This window comes from Eurosta solidaginis, chromosome 3 (genome assembly GCF_040869045.1).
Source record: "Eurosta solidaginis isolate ZX-2024a chromosome 3, ASM4086904v1, whole genome shotgun sequence".
In the NCBI taxonomy this organism is placed as follows: Eukaryota; Metazoa; Arthropoda; class Insecta; order Diptera; family Tephritidae; genus Eurosta; species Eurosta solidaginis.
Window position 1 is genome coordinate 87,078,747 of NC_090321.1, and position 17,338 is coordinate 87,096,084.

Below are 17,338 nucleotides of genomic sequence, written 5' to 3' on the forward strand. Positions count from 1 at the left end.
AGAATCAACCCTGACATACAAAATGTATGTCATGCTTGCAATTTATCCTCACATAACCGCAACCATCTCTTCAATTGCAATGTGTAACCAACGCCTCTAACACCCCTCTCACTATGGTCCTCTCCTGTTGAAACTGCAAGTTTTCTTGGACTCCCGTTAGAGGATATTGATGACATTTTGCGAGCGGTCGCGCCTATTGGATGGGCCAAGCACTTCACAACAGCAAAACAGACATTTTGTTGTTGTTACAAACCTGCACATAACTTCCCTATGGTCCATCCCTGTTGAAAATTCCTTGGACCCCCGTTGGAGGATTTTAATTTTGTGAGTGGTCGCACCCATTGAATGGGGCTGGATCATGAGTTTTCAAAACCCCCAGCGGGTTAGGAGATCAGAATATACCCGCGGTAGGTATGCCTGTCGTAAGAGGCGACTAAAATACCAGATTCGAGGTGATGTGTAGCTCAACCCTTCAGGTTGCCAGCGCAATATATAGCTTCTCTAAACCCAATTGTCAACCTCACCTATCCGCGGCGAATCCTGTTTCACTAACAGACGAGGCTCTGGCGACCACAAACTCCTCATGGATCTTGGGGGTGGGGAGGGAGGGAATGGCCTGAAGGTTTAATGTGGCCACATAAATCGTTCCCGAGATGGTCGGGCTAGCGCCTTAATGGTGCTATGGTACCGGAGCGTACCGGATCTGTATCCGGCAAAGGACCATCACATCGATAACACTCCCCAAAGCCTTCGGGGAGCAACCTTATCGCTACAACAACAACAACAACATGAGTTTTCAAAGAATAAAAGCATTATATTATTTAAGTTTTCTTACCGAGTTTGTTGCCATGATTTGCAGGTTGGGATTAGTGTCCTCCAGTAACTTTTGCACCATCCGCAAAAAAGATTCAACAAACAAATTTAACGTGGTTTGTGCATGACATGCTTGCAATAGTAGATCCATAGCCTCCATGGCGATTTCTACGAATCTGTTTTCAATTAAGCAATATTTGTGTATTATTTTACGTAATTTGTAAGTTTATTAAAATATTGGTAACGTTTTACACGACATGGTTTTCTGTCCCCCAGCGGGTTAGGGGGTCAGAATATACCCGCGGTAGATATGCCTGTCGTAAGAGGCGACTAAAATACCAGATTCAAGGGGCTGTGTAGCGCAGCCCTTCAGGTTGCCAGCGCAATATACAGCTTCTCCAAACCCAATAGTCAACCTCAGCTATCCTCGGCGAATCCTATTTCACTAACAGACGAGGCTCTGGCGATCCAAGCTCCTCATGGAACTTGGGGGTGGGGAGGGAGGGATGGCCTGAAGGTTTAATGTGGCCATATAAATCGTTCCCGACATGGTCGGGCTAGCACCTTAATGGTGCTGTGTTACCGGAGCGTACCGGATCTGTATCCGGCAAAGGACCATCACATCGATAACATTCCCCAAAGCCTTTGGGGAGCAACCTTATCGCTACAACAACAACAAGAACCACAACATGGTTTTCTGTGCAAAGAAAAACTATGGATCGGGCCACCATTTTTGATATTCCCGGCGTTATTTCTCATAAACATTTGGTATTGCGCCGTTTATAAGACATTACCAAAATATTTCATTATGCTACCCACTTGTAACGTTTTCGGTTGATATCCTTCGTTGCCTTTTGATATAGATATTCTCCGATTCTGTCAAGCTTATCTGGCGAGCTGAGCGAGTAAAATGTTAACTTCTCCATGTTTGACTTAACAAGGCCATCCTCCGGATTAACTGGAAATATATTATCTACAAGCCGTTTGTAGCGGGGACGCAGCGCTGAACAACATCCGCAACAACCTACAGAAATGAAAACATTAAAAATATTTGAGAGGGCTAGCGTATTCGCGCGGTAGGCAACCTTGTCTTATGTGGCGACGAAAACGTTTTACAAGACGGTGCAACACCTAATTTTTATCAAAAGTTGGTATCGAAATACGCATTTCGTCCTCCGTTTTAAGAACCCAAAAACGGAAATATACAATTTGATTTCTGTCCAAAGATATTTACAAAAAACCAGAAAATGACCCCGACAGGGTCCGAAATATGGGGCAGAGAACACATTTCTGTGTTGGCGGCCTTCGGCGCCTATTTACAAAAACAACCCTGGGTGGGTCCAACACCGGTTTGGGAACCATGATTAAATGCGCGCAGAACACCTTTTTGCATAGTGTGTGCGTGTACAACAAATCTGGCAAAATACACCAACCACAGGTTTTCGCTTTCGGAGTTTTAAAATGGAGGTCGAAACGTGGGTAATAGTCTAGTTGACTCTCTCTCGACTGCTAATACGCTACCAAAAATATCGAGAGAGGTGTCAATCGACGCGTCTTGACTCAGTATTAACGAAAAACACAGAACACCTTTCTGCGTTGGCGGCCTTCGGCCGCGCTTATAAAAAATTACCCTGGGTGGTCCAACAACGGTTTGGAGACCAAAACTATATCCGCGCAAAACACTAATGTTTACAATTTTTTTGTGTGTAACTACAACAACCACATGAAAATCGCCAACTTCAACTGCAAATATCTCTGGTAATAGTGCAGTTTACGGTACCCACCGAAATTTGGGCCAAAATTTTCGAGTGAGGTATCAAAAGACGCGTATTCACGTCTAGATCAAGAATCCGAAAGCGGAAGTTAACTTTTTTTTACCCGTTCAAAAGATATTAACGAAAAACCGAAAAAAGACCCGCGGGTCCCTCCGAAACCGGGGATGGGATCCATAGTATTTTTGCGCAGAACACCTTTCTGCGTTGGCGTCCTTCGGCCGCGCTTATAAAAAATAACCCTGGGCTACGCCATGCCAAGTCCGGGTGTGTGGTATAACCGTGGCTACCGCCACGGTGATGCATCATTTTTTTGTGGGTACAAACACAACAACAACCACATGAATATCGCCAACTTCAACTGCAAATATCTCCGGACAGAGATAACATTTTTTCTTTTCCGCCTTCGGATTATTGTAGTTGTATTAGCAGTTGACCCCTCAACTAGGCTTTTACCCGAAACGTGTCTGATAAAAATTAGGTGGTGCACCGTCTTGTAAATCGTTACAGAGTAATCTTTCAACAACACTAAAGTTGTAAGATGAGTATGAATTTGTATTAGTTATATTGATTTATGCAATTTGAACATTGGCGATTACTCATTGTTAGAATTATTGGTAATTCTATACGACAGCATGGCACTGCTAATACGCGTCCAAAAATATCGAGAGGGGTGTCAAAAGACGGGTATTAATCTCGAAAACAATAATCCGAAGGCGGAAAAGAAAAATTTTATCTCTGTTCGGAGATATTTGCAGTTGAAGTTGGCGATTTTTATGTGGTTGTTGTTGTGTTCGTACCCACAAAAAAATTGTGTATCACCGTGGCGGTAGCCACACACCCGGACTTGGCATGGCGTAGCCCAGGGTTATTTTTTATAAGAGCGGCCGAAGGCCGCCAACGCCGAAAGGTGTTCTGCGCAAAAATACTATGGAGCCCACCCCCGGTTTCGGAGGTACCCGCGGGTCTTTTTTCGGTTTTTCATTAACATCTTTTTAACAAGTAAAAATTTTTATTTTCCGCCTTCGGATTATTAATACTGATGTCAAGACGCGTCGTTTGACACCTCTCTCTTTTGGTAGCGTATTAGCAGTCCTTACCCTAGAATTTTACCAAAATTACCTTGGGTGGGTCCAACACCGGTTTGGAGACCAAAACTATATCCGCGCAAAACACTTATGTTCACAATTTTTGGTAATAGTCTAGTTGAGGGGTCGACTGCTAATACGCTACCAAAAATATCGAGAGGTGTCAAAAGACGCGTATTAATCTCAAGAACAATAATCCGAAGGCGGAAATTTTACCTCTGTCCGGAGATATTTGCAGTTGAAGTTGGCGATTTCCATGTGGTTGTTGTTGTGTTCATACCCACAAAAAAAATTGTGCATCACCGTGGCGGTAGCCACGGTTATACCACACACCCGGACTTGGCATGGCGTAGCCCAGGGTTATTTTTTATAAGCGCGGCCGAAGGCCGCCAACGCAGAAAGGTGTTCTGCGCAAAAATACTATGGATCCGACCCCCGGTTTCGGAGGTACCCGTGGGTCTTTTTTCGGTTTTTTGTTAATATCTTTTGAACGCGTTAAAATTTTTATTTTCCGCCATCGGATTATTAATACTGATGTCAAGACGCGTTGTTTGACACCTCTCTCGATATTTTTGGTAGCGTATTAGCAGTCGACCCCTCAACTAGACTATTACCCAATTTTTTTTGTGGGTACGCCAGCTTCAACTGCAATAATCTCCGGACAGAGATAAAATTTTTCTTTCCCGGTTTCGGATTTTTAATACTGATGTCAATACGCATGAACGAATGACTAAAGATCCCGTTATGCCAAAACCATATGAATTCACAATGGCCACAAGTGTATTTGTAATTTAATTTAGGAAAAAAGTTACTGTCAAATGACGTAACTCTTTTGTAGTTGTTCGGTTTCCTTAATTATCATTTTTCTTTAAATTTTGACGTGTTTTCTAAAGGTCACAAATTTAAATTTCGTAAAAATTGATTTTTTCGTTGCGATTGTTATTTTGAAATCGGGTCTTGTATCAAAATGAAGTGCTTTGTGAAGGGATGTGTAAATTCCTATGAAAAGGACAGTTCCGTCCATTTATTTGGGCAGAGTCTACCCTTCCACTTAGTCTCAAAAGTTTTACCGTAAATAATATGCGTGGTCGGCAGATATGTTTTCAGTTCAGAGACGTAACACCAAAACCAAGAAAAATCAACTAAGAGTTGCCGCAAAGTTGTTTAATTACTACTTCGAAGCGCCCTTTTCCACTCGAACAAGTTACCATTGATTTCCACGCCGATGACTGTACAATAATGGCAACAGGTCGTGGCCATTAATGAGCTATGCTGTAAAATTAACAGCTATCCCCTTAGCCAATTCTTCAGCGACCATATTCACGACATGGACCACACAAGTATTGGAAATATTAGACATCCACGTCGATGGCATTACGCTTCTTACTGTCCCACGCCCAAAATTTTGGAGTGTGACTTCGACAATGACCTACATTTTAGCGACCATGTAGCCGCAATTGTATCTCAAGTTCAGAGCCATAGCAAAGTCCCTCGATGGCAGCACTTGGGGCAAAGACAAAGAAATGCTGTAGCTACCTTTGAAGCAATTGGCCAGCCGATTGTACGCTACGCGTCTCCAATATGGACACCGAGCGTAAAAGAAACACACTGGAGGCAGGCCTGTAAAACACCGCGCTCACAGAGGCGGAATAGTCCCCATAAAGGAGAGAAACGAAACGAGGAACAAATAATTTCTGTTGAAAGCTCGGAAACTTGGCCATCCTAACAGACAACTGATGGAAGAGCCCCACCTCCCAGGGACGTAAGAAGTCACTTCTGCAAGCACTACGAAGAAATCCGTCACACAAGAAGCCTTATGAACCAAAAGAGCATAAGGAAGGCCCTCAGAGACATCTTCGTTAAGTCTAGTTGAGGGGTCGACTGCTAATACGCTACCAAAAAAATCGAGAGAGGTGTCAAAAGACGCGTATTAATCTCGAGAACAATAATCCGAAGGCGGAAAAGAAAAATTTTATCTGTCCGGAGACATTTGCCGTTGAAGTTGGCGATTTTCTTTAATTGCATTTTACTTCATTTCATACTTCAAAAGCGTGACGTCACAGCAGAAGTTGGTAGTAGTGCAATTTACGGGACCCACTTAAAGTTGGGCCAAGATTTTCGAGTGAGGTATCAAAAGACGCGTATTAATCTCGAGAACAATAATCCGAAGGCGGAAAAGAAAAATTGTATCTGTCCGGAGATATTTGCCGTTGAAGTTGGCGATTTTCTTTTATTGCATTTTACTTCATTTCATACTTCAAAAGCGTGACGTCACAGCAGAAGTTGGTAGTAGTGCAATTTACGGGACCCACCTAAAGTTGGGCCAAGATTTTCGAGTGAGGTATCAAAAGACGCGTATTAATCTCGAGAACAATAATCCGAAGGCGGAAAAGAAAAATTGTATCTCTGTCCGGAGACATGGTAATAGTCTAGTTGAGGGGTCGACTGCTCGCTTCCCAAGGCAGTCGGTTCTATGTACCGGAGCGACTCGGGATTTTTCCCGACCAAGGACTGTCATTTCAGTGTGACCCCATTTAATTTGTTTCGTCCCTCCTACAAATTGTCATCCTCCCAGCAGCTCCTTGCAGCAGGACTGCTACATATTCTCTAACTCCGGGAAGGTATCGAACCCAATCCGGGTCCGTCTCCTTACCCCTGTCATGAGAAATGGTTTTGCTGCATCTGCCAGAAAAGAATCTTTTTAGGACGGTCATACTCTGTTCAGTGTGTCTCGTGCAAAGGATGGTTGCATCGGACAGGTTGTTCTGGGCTTGATCCCAAAACCCGACGTCCACGTAACTTTTATAAATCTTTTGTGGCTCCTTGCTGCTCACGCCCAAGGGCGTCCCGTAGTCTACGCCTAAGCGTATCCCCACTACCTTCCAGCAGCTTCGCTGCTCAGCAAGCCACAACAAGTACCCGCTGCTGCTCTCTTTTCTGGCAGCAATCGTGCAGGTTAGGGAAACAGACTCTTAGTCCCTGCCTCCGTTTGCACCGTCTGCCAGCACAGAATATATAGGCTTGCGACATCCGCTCAATGCAGCTCCTGCCTTGGGTGGTGCCACTTTCCTAGATGTTCTGGTCTCCGCGACGGCAGCCCCTCGACGGGTTTCATCGCGCCATGTTGCCAGGTCGCAAACCCAAATCATCCGGGTACCCCAATGCTTGCCCAAGGGCGCCCAGTCCCAAGGCCACAACAGCAATTGCGTCCTGGCCTTCCACAACCTAGGCGTAGTCACCCCTCACTTACCCCTAGAGTGGCGGCGTCACCCCTCATGCACTTCAGAATTCTGCAGTTCAACTGTAATGGACTAACTGGGAAGATTACGGAGATAGTCGATTTCATGAAGCGGCACAACATCCGCATTGCTGCGATTCAAGAGACTAAACTCACAGCAAGATCTGCATTGCAGACCTGCTCTGGTTATAATGTCCACAGGAAAGACCGCGAGAGCGGAAATGGAGGCGGCCTCGCGTTTATCATACACCACTCTGTGCAATATCATATATTTGATCCTGGCATCGACCGCAGTGACAATGTCTTAGAACGTCAAGGCCTATCTGTCCGGTCAGGCGATGCAAATCTAGAAATCATCAACATCTACATCCCTCCTGTCACCTGTTGCCCCAGTGGATACCGCCCTAATATCGAGGCCTTACTCACTGGCAACAATCGCATTATCTTAGGCGATTTCAATGCCCATCACGACCTATGGCATTCAAGCTTGCGGGCGGACAGTAGGGGTGAGATGTTGGCGGATCAAATAGACGAAACGACGTTCTGCACAATAAACGGAGACGCCCCCACACGTATGGTAGGAAGCTGTCATAGCTCGCCAGATATCTCAATCGTAAGCGCAGAACTCGTAAACTGCGTAAACTGGCAGCCGATGGTAACATTGGCATCCGACCACCTGCCCATACTTATTTCGTTCGAGCGTACCGCCGACTTCATCGTCACCGAAAAACGCACTTTCATAAACTTCAAAAAAGGAAAGTGGGAAGAATATAAATCTGCAACAGACAGCAGCTTTGCTGCCCTCCCTATCCCGACTGATGCCCGCCAAGGGGAGCGTGCCTTCCGTAAGGTCATTGAATCCGCCTCGGCACATTTCATTCCCGCCGGGAGAATTCCCGAAATCCGGCCCCACTTCCCGGCGGAGGCCGCGAGCTTAGCGAGGGAACGCGACCTTATAAGACAGCTTGATCCTGGCGACCCCCAAATAAGGGATATAAACCAACGCATCAGATTGCTTGTGGACGAACACAAGCGGGCGAAATGGGAAGAGCACCTAAGAGGTTGTAACCTCTCTACCGGTGTAGGTAAACTTTGGTCCACCGTAAAGTCCCTATCGAATCCGACTAAGCACAAAGACAAAGTTTCCATCGCCTTTGGCGATAAGGTGCTGTCGGATGCGAAAAAATGCGCGAGCGCCTTCTGCCGACAATATATAATGCATCCTACGGTCGACAAAGATAGACGGAGAGCCAATAGACACGCACATAAACACAAACTCAGCGCGTCACCAATTACCATCACCGCTAGAGAGGTTGAGGACGCCATTGGTCGCGCTAAACCATCCAAAGCAGTGGGCCCAGACGGCATAGCCATGCCGATGCTTAAAAACCTAGGGAAAGAGGGTTTCAAATATCTAGCGCATGTCTTCAACCTGTCTCTTTCCACCTTTGTCATACCCGAGAAATGGAAAATGGCCAAGGTGGTCCCGCTACTAAAGCCTGGGAAACCAGCTAACGTAGGTGAGTCATATCGTCCGATATCTCTCCTATCGCCAGTGGCAAAGACGCTTGAGGCCATTTTGCTCCCTTATTTCCAAGCACATTTGCAGCTAGCCCCTCATCAGCATGGCTTCAGAAAACTCCATAGCACTACCTCCGCGCTAAATGTCATTAGCACCCAGATAAATTGCGGTTTGAATCAATATCCCCACCATAGAACAGTACTCGTAGCGTTAGACCTATCAAAAGCTTTTGATACGGTCAACCATGGCTCGTTACTGCAAGACCTGGAAGGGTCCACCCTTCCCCCATGTCTTAAAAGGTGGACCGCAAATTATCTGGGTGGTCGGCAGGCATCGGTGCAATTCAGAAACGAAACATCAAAACAAAGGAGAATTAAACAAGGGGTGCCACAGGGTGGTGTCCTATCCCCGCTTCTGTTTAATTTCTACATATCTAAGCTACCTTCACCACCGGAAGGAGTCACAATCGTTTCCTACGCCGATGACTGCACAATAATGGCCACAGGACCAGGCCCAAAGATCGATGAGCTATGCAATAAAATAAACGGCTATCTCCCTGATCTCTCCAGTTTTTTCGCCTCGCGAAACCTGGCATTGTCACCGACTAAATCTTCCGCGACCTTGTTTACAACATGGACGCCCCAAATGTCGACCATATTGAACATCCACGTCGATGGCACTACGCTACCGACTGTCCTACACCCCAAAATCTTGGGTGTGACGTTTGATCAGGATCTACATTTTGGTGCGCACGCAACCGCAATGGTTCCAAGAATTCAGAGCCGTAATAAAATCCTCAAATCCCTTGCTGGCAGTACCTGGGGAAAAGATAAAGAAACGCTCTTGACCACATACAAAGCAATTAGCCAGCCGATTACGTGCTACGCGTCACCCATATGGTCGCCAAGCCTAAAAACCACCCACTGGAAGAAACTACAGGCCTGCCAAAACACTGCTCTCAGAATCGCCACGGGCGTCTTCTTATGTCCCCAGAACACCATCTGCATAATGAGGCGAGAATACTCCCCATCAGGGGGAGAAATGAGATGCTGACCAAACAGTTTCTGTTGAATACCCAGAAACCTGGGCATCCCAACAGACATCTGATTGACGAACCAGCACCGCCTAGGGGCCTAAGGAGTCATCTCCGTAAGCATTTTGAGGAAATACGGCACCTGAGAACCCAGCCGTATGAAGCGGAAAAACACAAGCAGGTCCTTGGTGAACTCCATAGACAGGCGTCGGACCTTTATGTCGGGAATTGCCCGGTGAATCCAGTACTTGAAGAAAAATATCCAGAACTCGCAGAAGAGGAACGCATACTCCCCAGGGAAACGCGTGTCACTCTTGCTCAACTTCGTTCTGGATACTGTAACAGGTTAAACTCTTACCTATCCAGAATCAACCCCGACATACAAAATGTATGCCCTGCTTGCAATGTGTCCCCACATGACACCAACCATCTCTTTAATTGTAATGTGGAACCAACGCCTCTAACACCCCTTTCCTTATGGTCCACCCCTGTTGAAACGGCAAGTTTCCTTGGACTCCCGTTAGAGGATATTGATGACAATTTGTGATCGGTCGCGGCTATTAGGTGGGGCGAGCATTGCTACAACAACAACAACAGGGGTCGACTGCTAATACGCGTCAAAAAATATCGAGAGGTGTCAAAAGACGCGTATTAATCTGGAGAACAATAATTTGAAGGCGGAAGAGAAAAATTTTAACCCGTTCAAAAGATATTAACGAAAACGTATCCATAGTATTTTTGCGCAGAACACCTTACCCCGTTGGCGGCCTTCGGCCCCGCTTATAAAAAATAAGGTAATAGTGCAGTTTACGGTACCCACCGGAATTTGGGCCAAAATTTTCGAGTGAGGTCTCAAAAGACGCGTATTCACGTCTAGATCAAGAATCCGAAACCGGGGTTGGGATCCATAGTGTTTTTGCGCAGAACACCTTTAGTGGTAGTAGTGCAATTTACGGGACCCACTTAAAGTTGGGCCAAGATTTTCGAGTGAGGTATCAAAAGACGCGTATTAATCTCGAGAACACTAATCCGATGGCGGAAAAGAAAAATATTATCTATGTCCGGAGATATTTGCAGTTGAAGTTGATAATTTACATGTGGTTGTTGTTGTGTTTGTACCCACAAAAAAAATTGTGCATCACCGTGGCGGTAGCCACGGTTATACCACACACCCGGACTTGGCATGGCGTAGCCCAGGGTTATTTTTTATAAGCGCGGCCGAAGGCTGCCAACGCAAAAAGGTGTTCTGCGCAAAAATACTATGGATCCCACCCCCGGTTTCGGAGGTACCCGCGGGTCTTTTTCCGGTTTTTCGTTAATATCTTTTGAACGAGTTAAAATTTTTCTCCGCCTTCGGATTATTAATACTGATGTCAAGACGCGTCGTTTGACACCTCTCTCGATATTTTTGGTAGAGTATTAGCAGTCGACCCCTCAACTAGACTATTACCCAAGTCCGGGTGTGTGGTATAACCGTGGCTACCGCCACGGTGATGCACAATTTTGTTTGTGGGTACAACACAACAACAACCACATGAAAATCGCCAACTTCAACTGCAAATATCTCCGGACAGAGATAACATTTTTCTTTTCCGCCTTCGGATTATTGTTCTCGAGATTAATACGCGTATTTTGACGCTTCTCTCGATATTTTTGACGCGTATTAGCAGTCGATCCCTCAACTAGACTTTTACCCACAGCCACTACCGCATTCCCGGGCACATACAAATGGCAACGAATTAAGTAATCAATACTTTAGCAAATCAAACGTACCCAACATTTTAATTGGTAATCTGATCAAAGTATTAACTAAATGACCATAGTAAATGACTCCTTATAATGAAATATTGGAAATAAATTTTGCACAACTTTCCGAGATGTATAGAATACTTAACAGATGATTAATACGAGGCGCGTTCCATTGTGAATGATTACTAAGTGTGATATCTTCTGCATGAACGTCAAAATTCCAAAGTGATTGGATCACCTGATTCGTATTTGACTATCACTGTCTCTTTCTGTATCTCTTTCTATCACCCGCTGAAGATAGGCGCCGCCATATTGAACATTCTGTCAAAACGCTGAAAAGTAGCCATATTGAATAGGCTGTCAGGCAGTTGACAGATAAGATAACACACTTTGTCATCATTCACAATGGCGCGTTCTTTGGGCAGCAAGAGGTCGACCAATGTGAACATTAGTCATCATCCGGTGGCAAAGAGCCTTAGCCAGATAATTAATTTTGCACGGCCTTTAAGGCGGTGACACATGACATTTTGCATATAGATGGGTTTAACACAAGCTTATGCATTCCACTAATATCGCCACAATCAACCAGGATGTTTGTAAATATGAAGGAACTTCAGACGTGGCAATTGAAGTTTATTACGCCTTGCCCATTCACATACAAAATTTCGCGAAGCACTGTTGTAAACATTCTCTCTATACAACAAAAATACTTGCTAACATATTTTGTGTCGTATTCGATTGTTATATTACAGTTTTTAATTGTGAAAAATGTTAGAATATTTACCAACCATTGGGAAAAATAATTTCACTTGCAAGGTGTGCCAACACCCTTAGCCCAAGCAAATGTCAAATTCTTCTTCTTATGATTTGCTTGAAACAAAATTGGGGAGTTGGCTACTTTTCACTATCAGATGGCGCCAGTGTCGCTCATTCCACCGTTCTCCATAAAAATAAGTGCAATCTACTCATAATGCATAAGCATGTGTTAACCTCATCTATATGAAAAACTGCTTGTGTGTCGGAGCTGTAAATGCAACAACGATTTGAGCCAAATAAATCCAGATAGAAGTCTGGTTCAATTTGTGAGCCAGATAATTTGTTAATTACTTATCTTTAGTTTGGCAACGCTGGCTTTAATAAACCTACTTTTTCAAAAATAGATGTCGCTGCTTAGCCTTTCGCCGTATGAGTTAAATGAAAAACGGCGGCGACATCTGCCCATCACAATTCACGTGTGCGAGAGTTTATGACATCTGCTTCTCAAGTCTCTCGATGATCCAGAGCATTCCTGTGAGAATTGAGCGTGAGCCGGAGGTGTAAAACTCACTGGATGCCAGTTGTGGATAAAGCCCCCATTACTGATACTTAAGCCCCCATTACTGATACTTAGCATAGACTTGACTTGACTTGGCGTAAACTTGGCAACTTAGCCACGATTATACTCCACTTGGCGCATAAAATCTGGCATCATAATCAGCGTTGAAATTTATTTTTAAATAAATGTCAATTTGTATGACAAAATGTCAAAATGAAATGGAAACAAACAAATGGCATCTCAAAATGTAAACGGCACTTAGAACTTACATAGAAAATCAAAATTCAACAGACTTCTAAGTCAAGTTAAGTTTTGAGTAATCAGTAACATGCAATGTTAATTTAACAGAACTGTAAGTGACAGTTCGCAAGCCAAGTCAAGTCTATGCTAAGTATCAGTAATGGGGGCTTTATCCACAACTGGCATCCAGAGAGTTTTACAGCTCCGGCTCACGCTCAATTCTCACGGGAATGCTCTGGATCATCGAGAGACTTGAAAAGCAGATGTCACCCCAGCGGGTTAGGGGATCAGAATATACCCGCGGTAGGTATGCCTGTCGTAAGAGGCGACTAAAATATCAGATTCAAAGGGCTGTGTAGCGCAACCTTTTAGGTTGCCAGCGCAATATATAGCTTCTCCAAACCCAATTGTCAACCTCACCTATCCGCGGCGAATCCTGTTTCACTAACAGACGAGGCTCTGGCGACCCCAAGCTCCTCATGGAACTTGGGGGTATGGAGGGAGGGAATGGCCTGAAGGTTCAATGTGGCCACATAAATCGTTCCCGAGATGGTCGGGCTAGCACCTTAATGGTGCTATGGTACCGGAGCGTACCGGATTTGTATCCGGCAAAGGACCATCACATCGATAACACTCCCCAACAACAACAACAACACAAGCAGATGTCATAAAATCTCGCACACGTGAAATGTGATAGGCAGATGTCGCCGCCGTTTTTCATTTAACTCATACGGCGAAAGGCTAAGCAGCGACATCTATTTTTGAAAAAGTAGGTTTATTAAAGCCAGCGTTGCCAAACTAAAGATAAGTAATTAACAAATTATCTGGCTCACAAATTGAACCAGACTTCTATCTGGATTTATTTGGCTCAAATCGTTGTTGTATTTACAGCTCCGACACATAAGCAGTTTTTCATATAGATGAGGTTAACACATGCTTATGCATTATGAGTAGATTGCACTTATTTTTATGGAGAACGGTGGAATGAGCGACACAGGCGCCATCTGATAGTGAAAAGTAGCCAACTCCCCAATTTTGTTTCAAGCAAATCATAAGAAGAACAATTTGACATTTTCTTGGGCTAAGGGTGTTGGCACACCTTGCAAGTGAAATTATTTTTCCCAATGGTTGGTAAAATTCTTAATAGGGGTGTTAGTACAAGCGGGATTCCAGGCGTAATCGGATGCATTGATGGTACGCACGCTAAGATTGTGGCACCGGAGAAAGGTTTGCAACATCTTTATTACTGTCGGAAGGGATACTTCAGTATAAATGCAATGATAGTGACATGACTCCATGGTTTTTCAAATGTCTGCGCTAAAGCCACAGTTGGAAGCAATGTATGATCGTGGTGAAGCTAACACTTGGTTGTTAGGTATTTATGTAGTTCAAAAATAGGTCCAATATGTTACTTTAACCATACGTTTTATTAAAGTGATGCCGGTTACGCCTTGACTCCTTATTTGTTGACGCCTTACAGAAATGCTGACGAAGGTATCCTAGAGAGCATGTATAATAACCGACATTCAAAGGCTAGAAACATGATTGAAAGAACCATTGGGGTTTTTAAGAGCAGATTTAGATGTTTGCTAGGTAGGTAGGTTGAACTGGCCGGTACATGAGGACCTCACATAGACTGATTGAGTCCGTAGTGTTACCAGAAGTTTGTTTTAACGACCAAACTGAAAAACCCTATCAAAAACCAGGACCTATGTGATAAAATAACTCCGTCCTCTTGGCAAATACTAGAAGCTTCCTAGGACTTATGCCACTTGCTGCTTCTAGATCTGACAGCTGTATCACTCCTAATAGCTGGAGTCTTTACCTGGCAAGTGCAGGGCACGAGCACAGAACGTGCTCGATCGTTTCCTCCTCCAACCCGCACTTCCTACACCTGCTATCACTGACCAAGCCTAATTTAAAGGCATGTGACGCCAGAAGGCAGTGTCCAGTCAGAATACCCGTCATGAGTCTACAGTCCTCTCTTTTTAATGATAGAAGCAACTGTTTTAGTCTAAGGTTGTAAGACCTACACATAATCTTCGACACTTTACAGCCCCGCGCTTGAACCCACGCCTTTTCTGCTTGGTCGATCATGTGCACCTCTCGCCTTCGCTTAATCTCGCCCAATCTAATTGGGACGTCTACGGAGCAAGCTTCAAGGGATGCGCCCTTTTTAGCTAATTCGTCCGCTTTTTCATTCCCATCTATTCCCATATGCCCTGGGACCCAATATAGATGTATGCTTCTCCCTGTCCCGATTCTCTCCAGAGACTGCTTACGCTCTAACACGCATTTAGATGCTGTGCTATGCGAGATTATTGCCTTAATTGCTGCTTGACTGTCAATATAAAAATTAACACGGTTGCAGCTTAAGCTATTCTCTTCCAGGGTTTCTACTGCTTTGGTTACGGCTAATATTTCCGCTTGGAAAACGCTACAGTAATCCGGCAGCCTGTAGGATCTGCTTAATTCCGGATCAGCGCAGTATACCGCAGACCCTACTCCTTCCACTATTTTGGAACCATCGGTGTACACACGTATCGCCTCGTCCGCCATTTGCGCACCCTTGCGCCAACCGTCCACCTCTATTGTGGCCTTAAGATCTCCCTCAAAGTGCAGGTAGGGAATCATGTAGTCTGTTCGTCTTGTGACTGAGGACGCTATACTACTAATGGCCATATGGTCGGCGCTCAAGCTGCCCCGAAGCATCGAGCCTGGTTGCGGTCGTTAACGCTTTGTTCTTTGCTACCAGGTCTACAGGTGGAATGTGCAGAGTGGCATACAGTGCAGCCGTCGGGGTTGTTTTCAGGGCTCCCGTAATGCAAAGCATCGATAGTCTGCATACCCCCTCTAATTTTTTGAGGTATGTTGTTTTTTGTGTGGCTTTCCACCAAACAAGAACTCCATAGTATAGAATAGGGCTTACAATCGCTGTAAAAACCCAATGAGAAAGAGAGGGCGATAGGCCCCACGTACACCCCAGCATTCTTTTACATGCATAGAGTGCCGTTGAGGCCTTCTTGACCCTCTCCTCCACGTTGAGCTTCCATGACAGCTTACTGTCTAGGATGATTCCTAGATATTTTGTGCAAGGTTTCTCCTGTAAGGTCACCGCTCCTAACTTAGGCCTGGTCCAATTTGGGACCTTGTACCTCTTTGTAAACAAGACCATATCCGTCTTCTCCGCATTGACTTTCAGCCGACATTAGATGCCCAGGTATGAATATCCCGAAGCGCCCGATCCATCAAAGAACTAATCGTTGGAAGGCATTTTCCACTTATGACAATTGCAACGTCATCTGCGTAAGCCGTAAGTTTTACGGGTCCCTCATCGAATTGCCTGAGCAGTTGGTTGATGACCAGTGTCCACAGCAGAGGTGATAGCATCCCCCCCTGCGGCGTGCCCCTGTCCACTGATTTCGTGGCCTCGTACAATCCCCATTGTGATGTAATCTTTCTGCAATTTAACATGCAGCCGATCCATCTGATTAAGGCAGGATGTACTTCAATGTAATTAAGACCATCCATAATCGCCCATTTTGCAACATTATTGAAAGCCCCGGCAATGTCCAAGAAGACTCCTAGAGCATACTCCTTATATTCCAGGGATTTCTCTATGCTTATTACCACCCTATGCAATGCGGTGTCTACCGACTTGCCTTTGGTGTACGCATGCTGTGTTGTGGAGAGCAGCTTTTCATCCACGTTGGACTTTAGGTACACATCTATCAGCCTCTCAAAGGTTTTGAGCAGAAATGATGTTAAGCTAATGGGTCTATAGTCTTTGGGATACACGTGACCGATCTTCCCCGCCATTGGTAGAAAAGCTACACGAGCAGTTCTCCAAGAGTGCGGTACATGATTCAGTCTTATGCACCCATCGAATATTATTTTAAGCCATTCCACGACCGCCCTACTTGAGACTTGTAGCATGGCCGGGAATATACCATCTGGGCCCGGCGATTTAAACTTAGAAAACGTCTTCACTGCCCACTCGATCTTGGTATCGGTCACCAAGCCCGGCGCCACTAGCTCCGTGATCGAAGTGTGAGTGATGTCTGCTGGTTCTTCGAAACCGTCTCCCGATGGGAAATGTGTATCGAGAAGCACCTCAAGGGATTCCTCACTATCACGTGACCATTCCCCGTTCTCTTTCTTTATTAGTCCCTGGACTATGTTTCCCTTTGCTAGGACTTTTTTCAACCGTGCTGTTTCACTGGGGCACTCTATGTCCGTACAGAAACTTTTCCATGAGTTTTCTTCGCCCTGGTAATTTCACGCTTGTAGATCCTCAGTAGATCCCTGTACTCGTTCCGACACGCTTCGCTTTCCGCGGTCTTTGCGAGTTTAAACATTTCTTTTACCTGTCTTCTTAGAAGACTCAGCTCATTGCTCCACCATGGCGGCTTTGCTTTTCCTCTGAATCTTCTTAGAGGGCAAGCTTTGTTATACGCAGTCATAAGCGTCCTTGTTAGGAATTCATTCGACTCCTCTAGATGTTTGCTAAGTGCTAGAGCCCTTCACTACACTCCACCAAAAGCCACTTTAATTATAAATGTTTGTGC

General features: G+C 44.9%; 1 protein-coding gene across 6 annotated transcripts in view; it reads right to left on the reverse strand.

Annotated features, from left to right (window-relative positions):
• The window catches only part of stmA (Protein EFR3 homolog stmA), a 226,373-nt gene that overhangs the window by 54,384 nt on the left and 154,651 nt on the right, over window positions 1–17,338 (reverse strand). For 3 of the 6 annotated variants that reach the window (XM_067772649.1, XM_067772648.1, XM_067772651.1), the window contains exons 3-4: window positions 1,633–1,837; window positions 836–989 (exon numbers count right to left, since the gene is read on the reverse strand). In XM_067772649.1, coding sequence (XP_067628750.1) covers window positions 836–989; window positions 1,633–1,837 — 359 coding nt within the window. Of the gene's footprint in view, window positions 1–835; window positions 990–1,632; window positions 1,838–11,239; window positions 11,499–17,338 lie in introns of those variants that run through there. The other 3 variants (XM_067772650.1, XM_067772652.1, XM_067772653.1) reach the window with 3 other exon arrangements.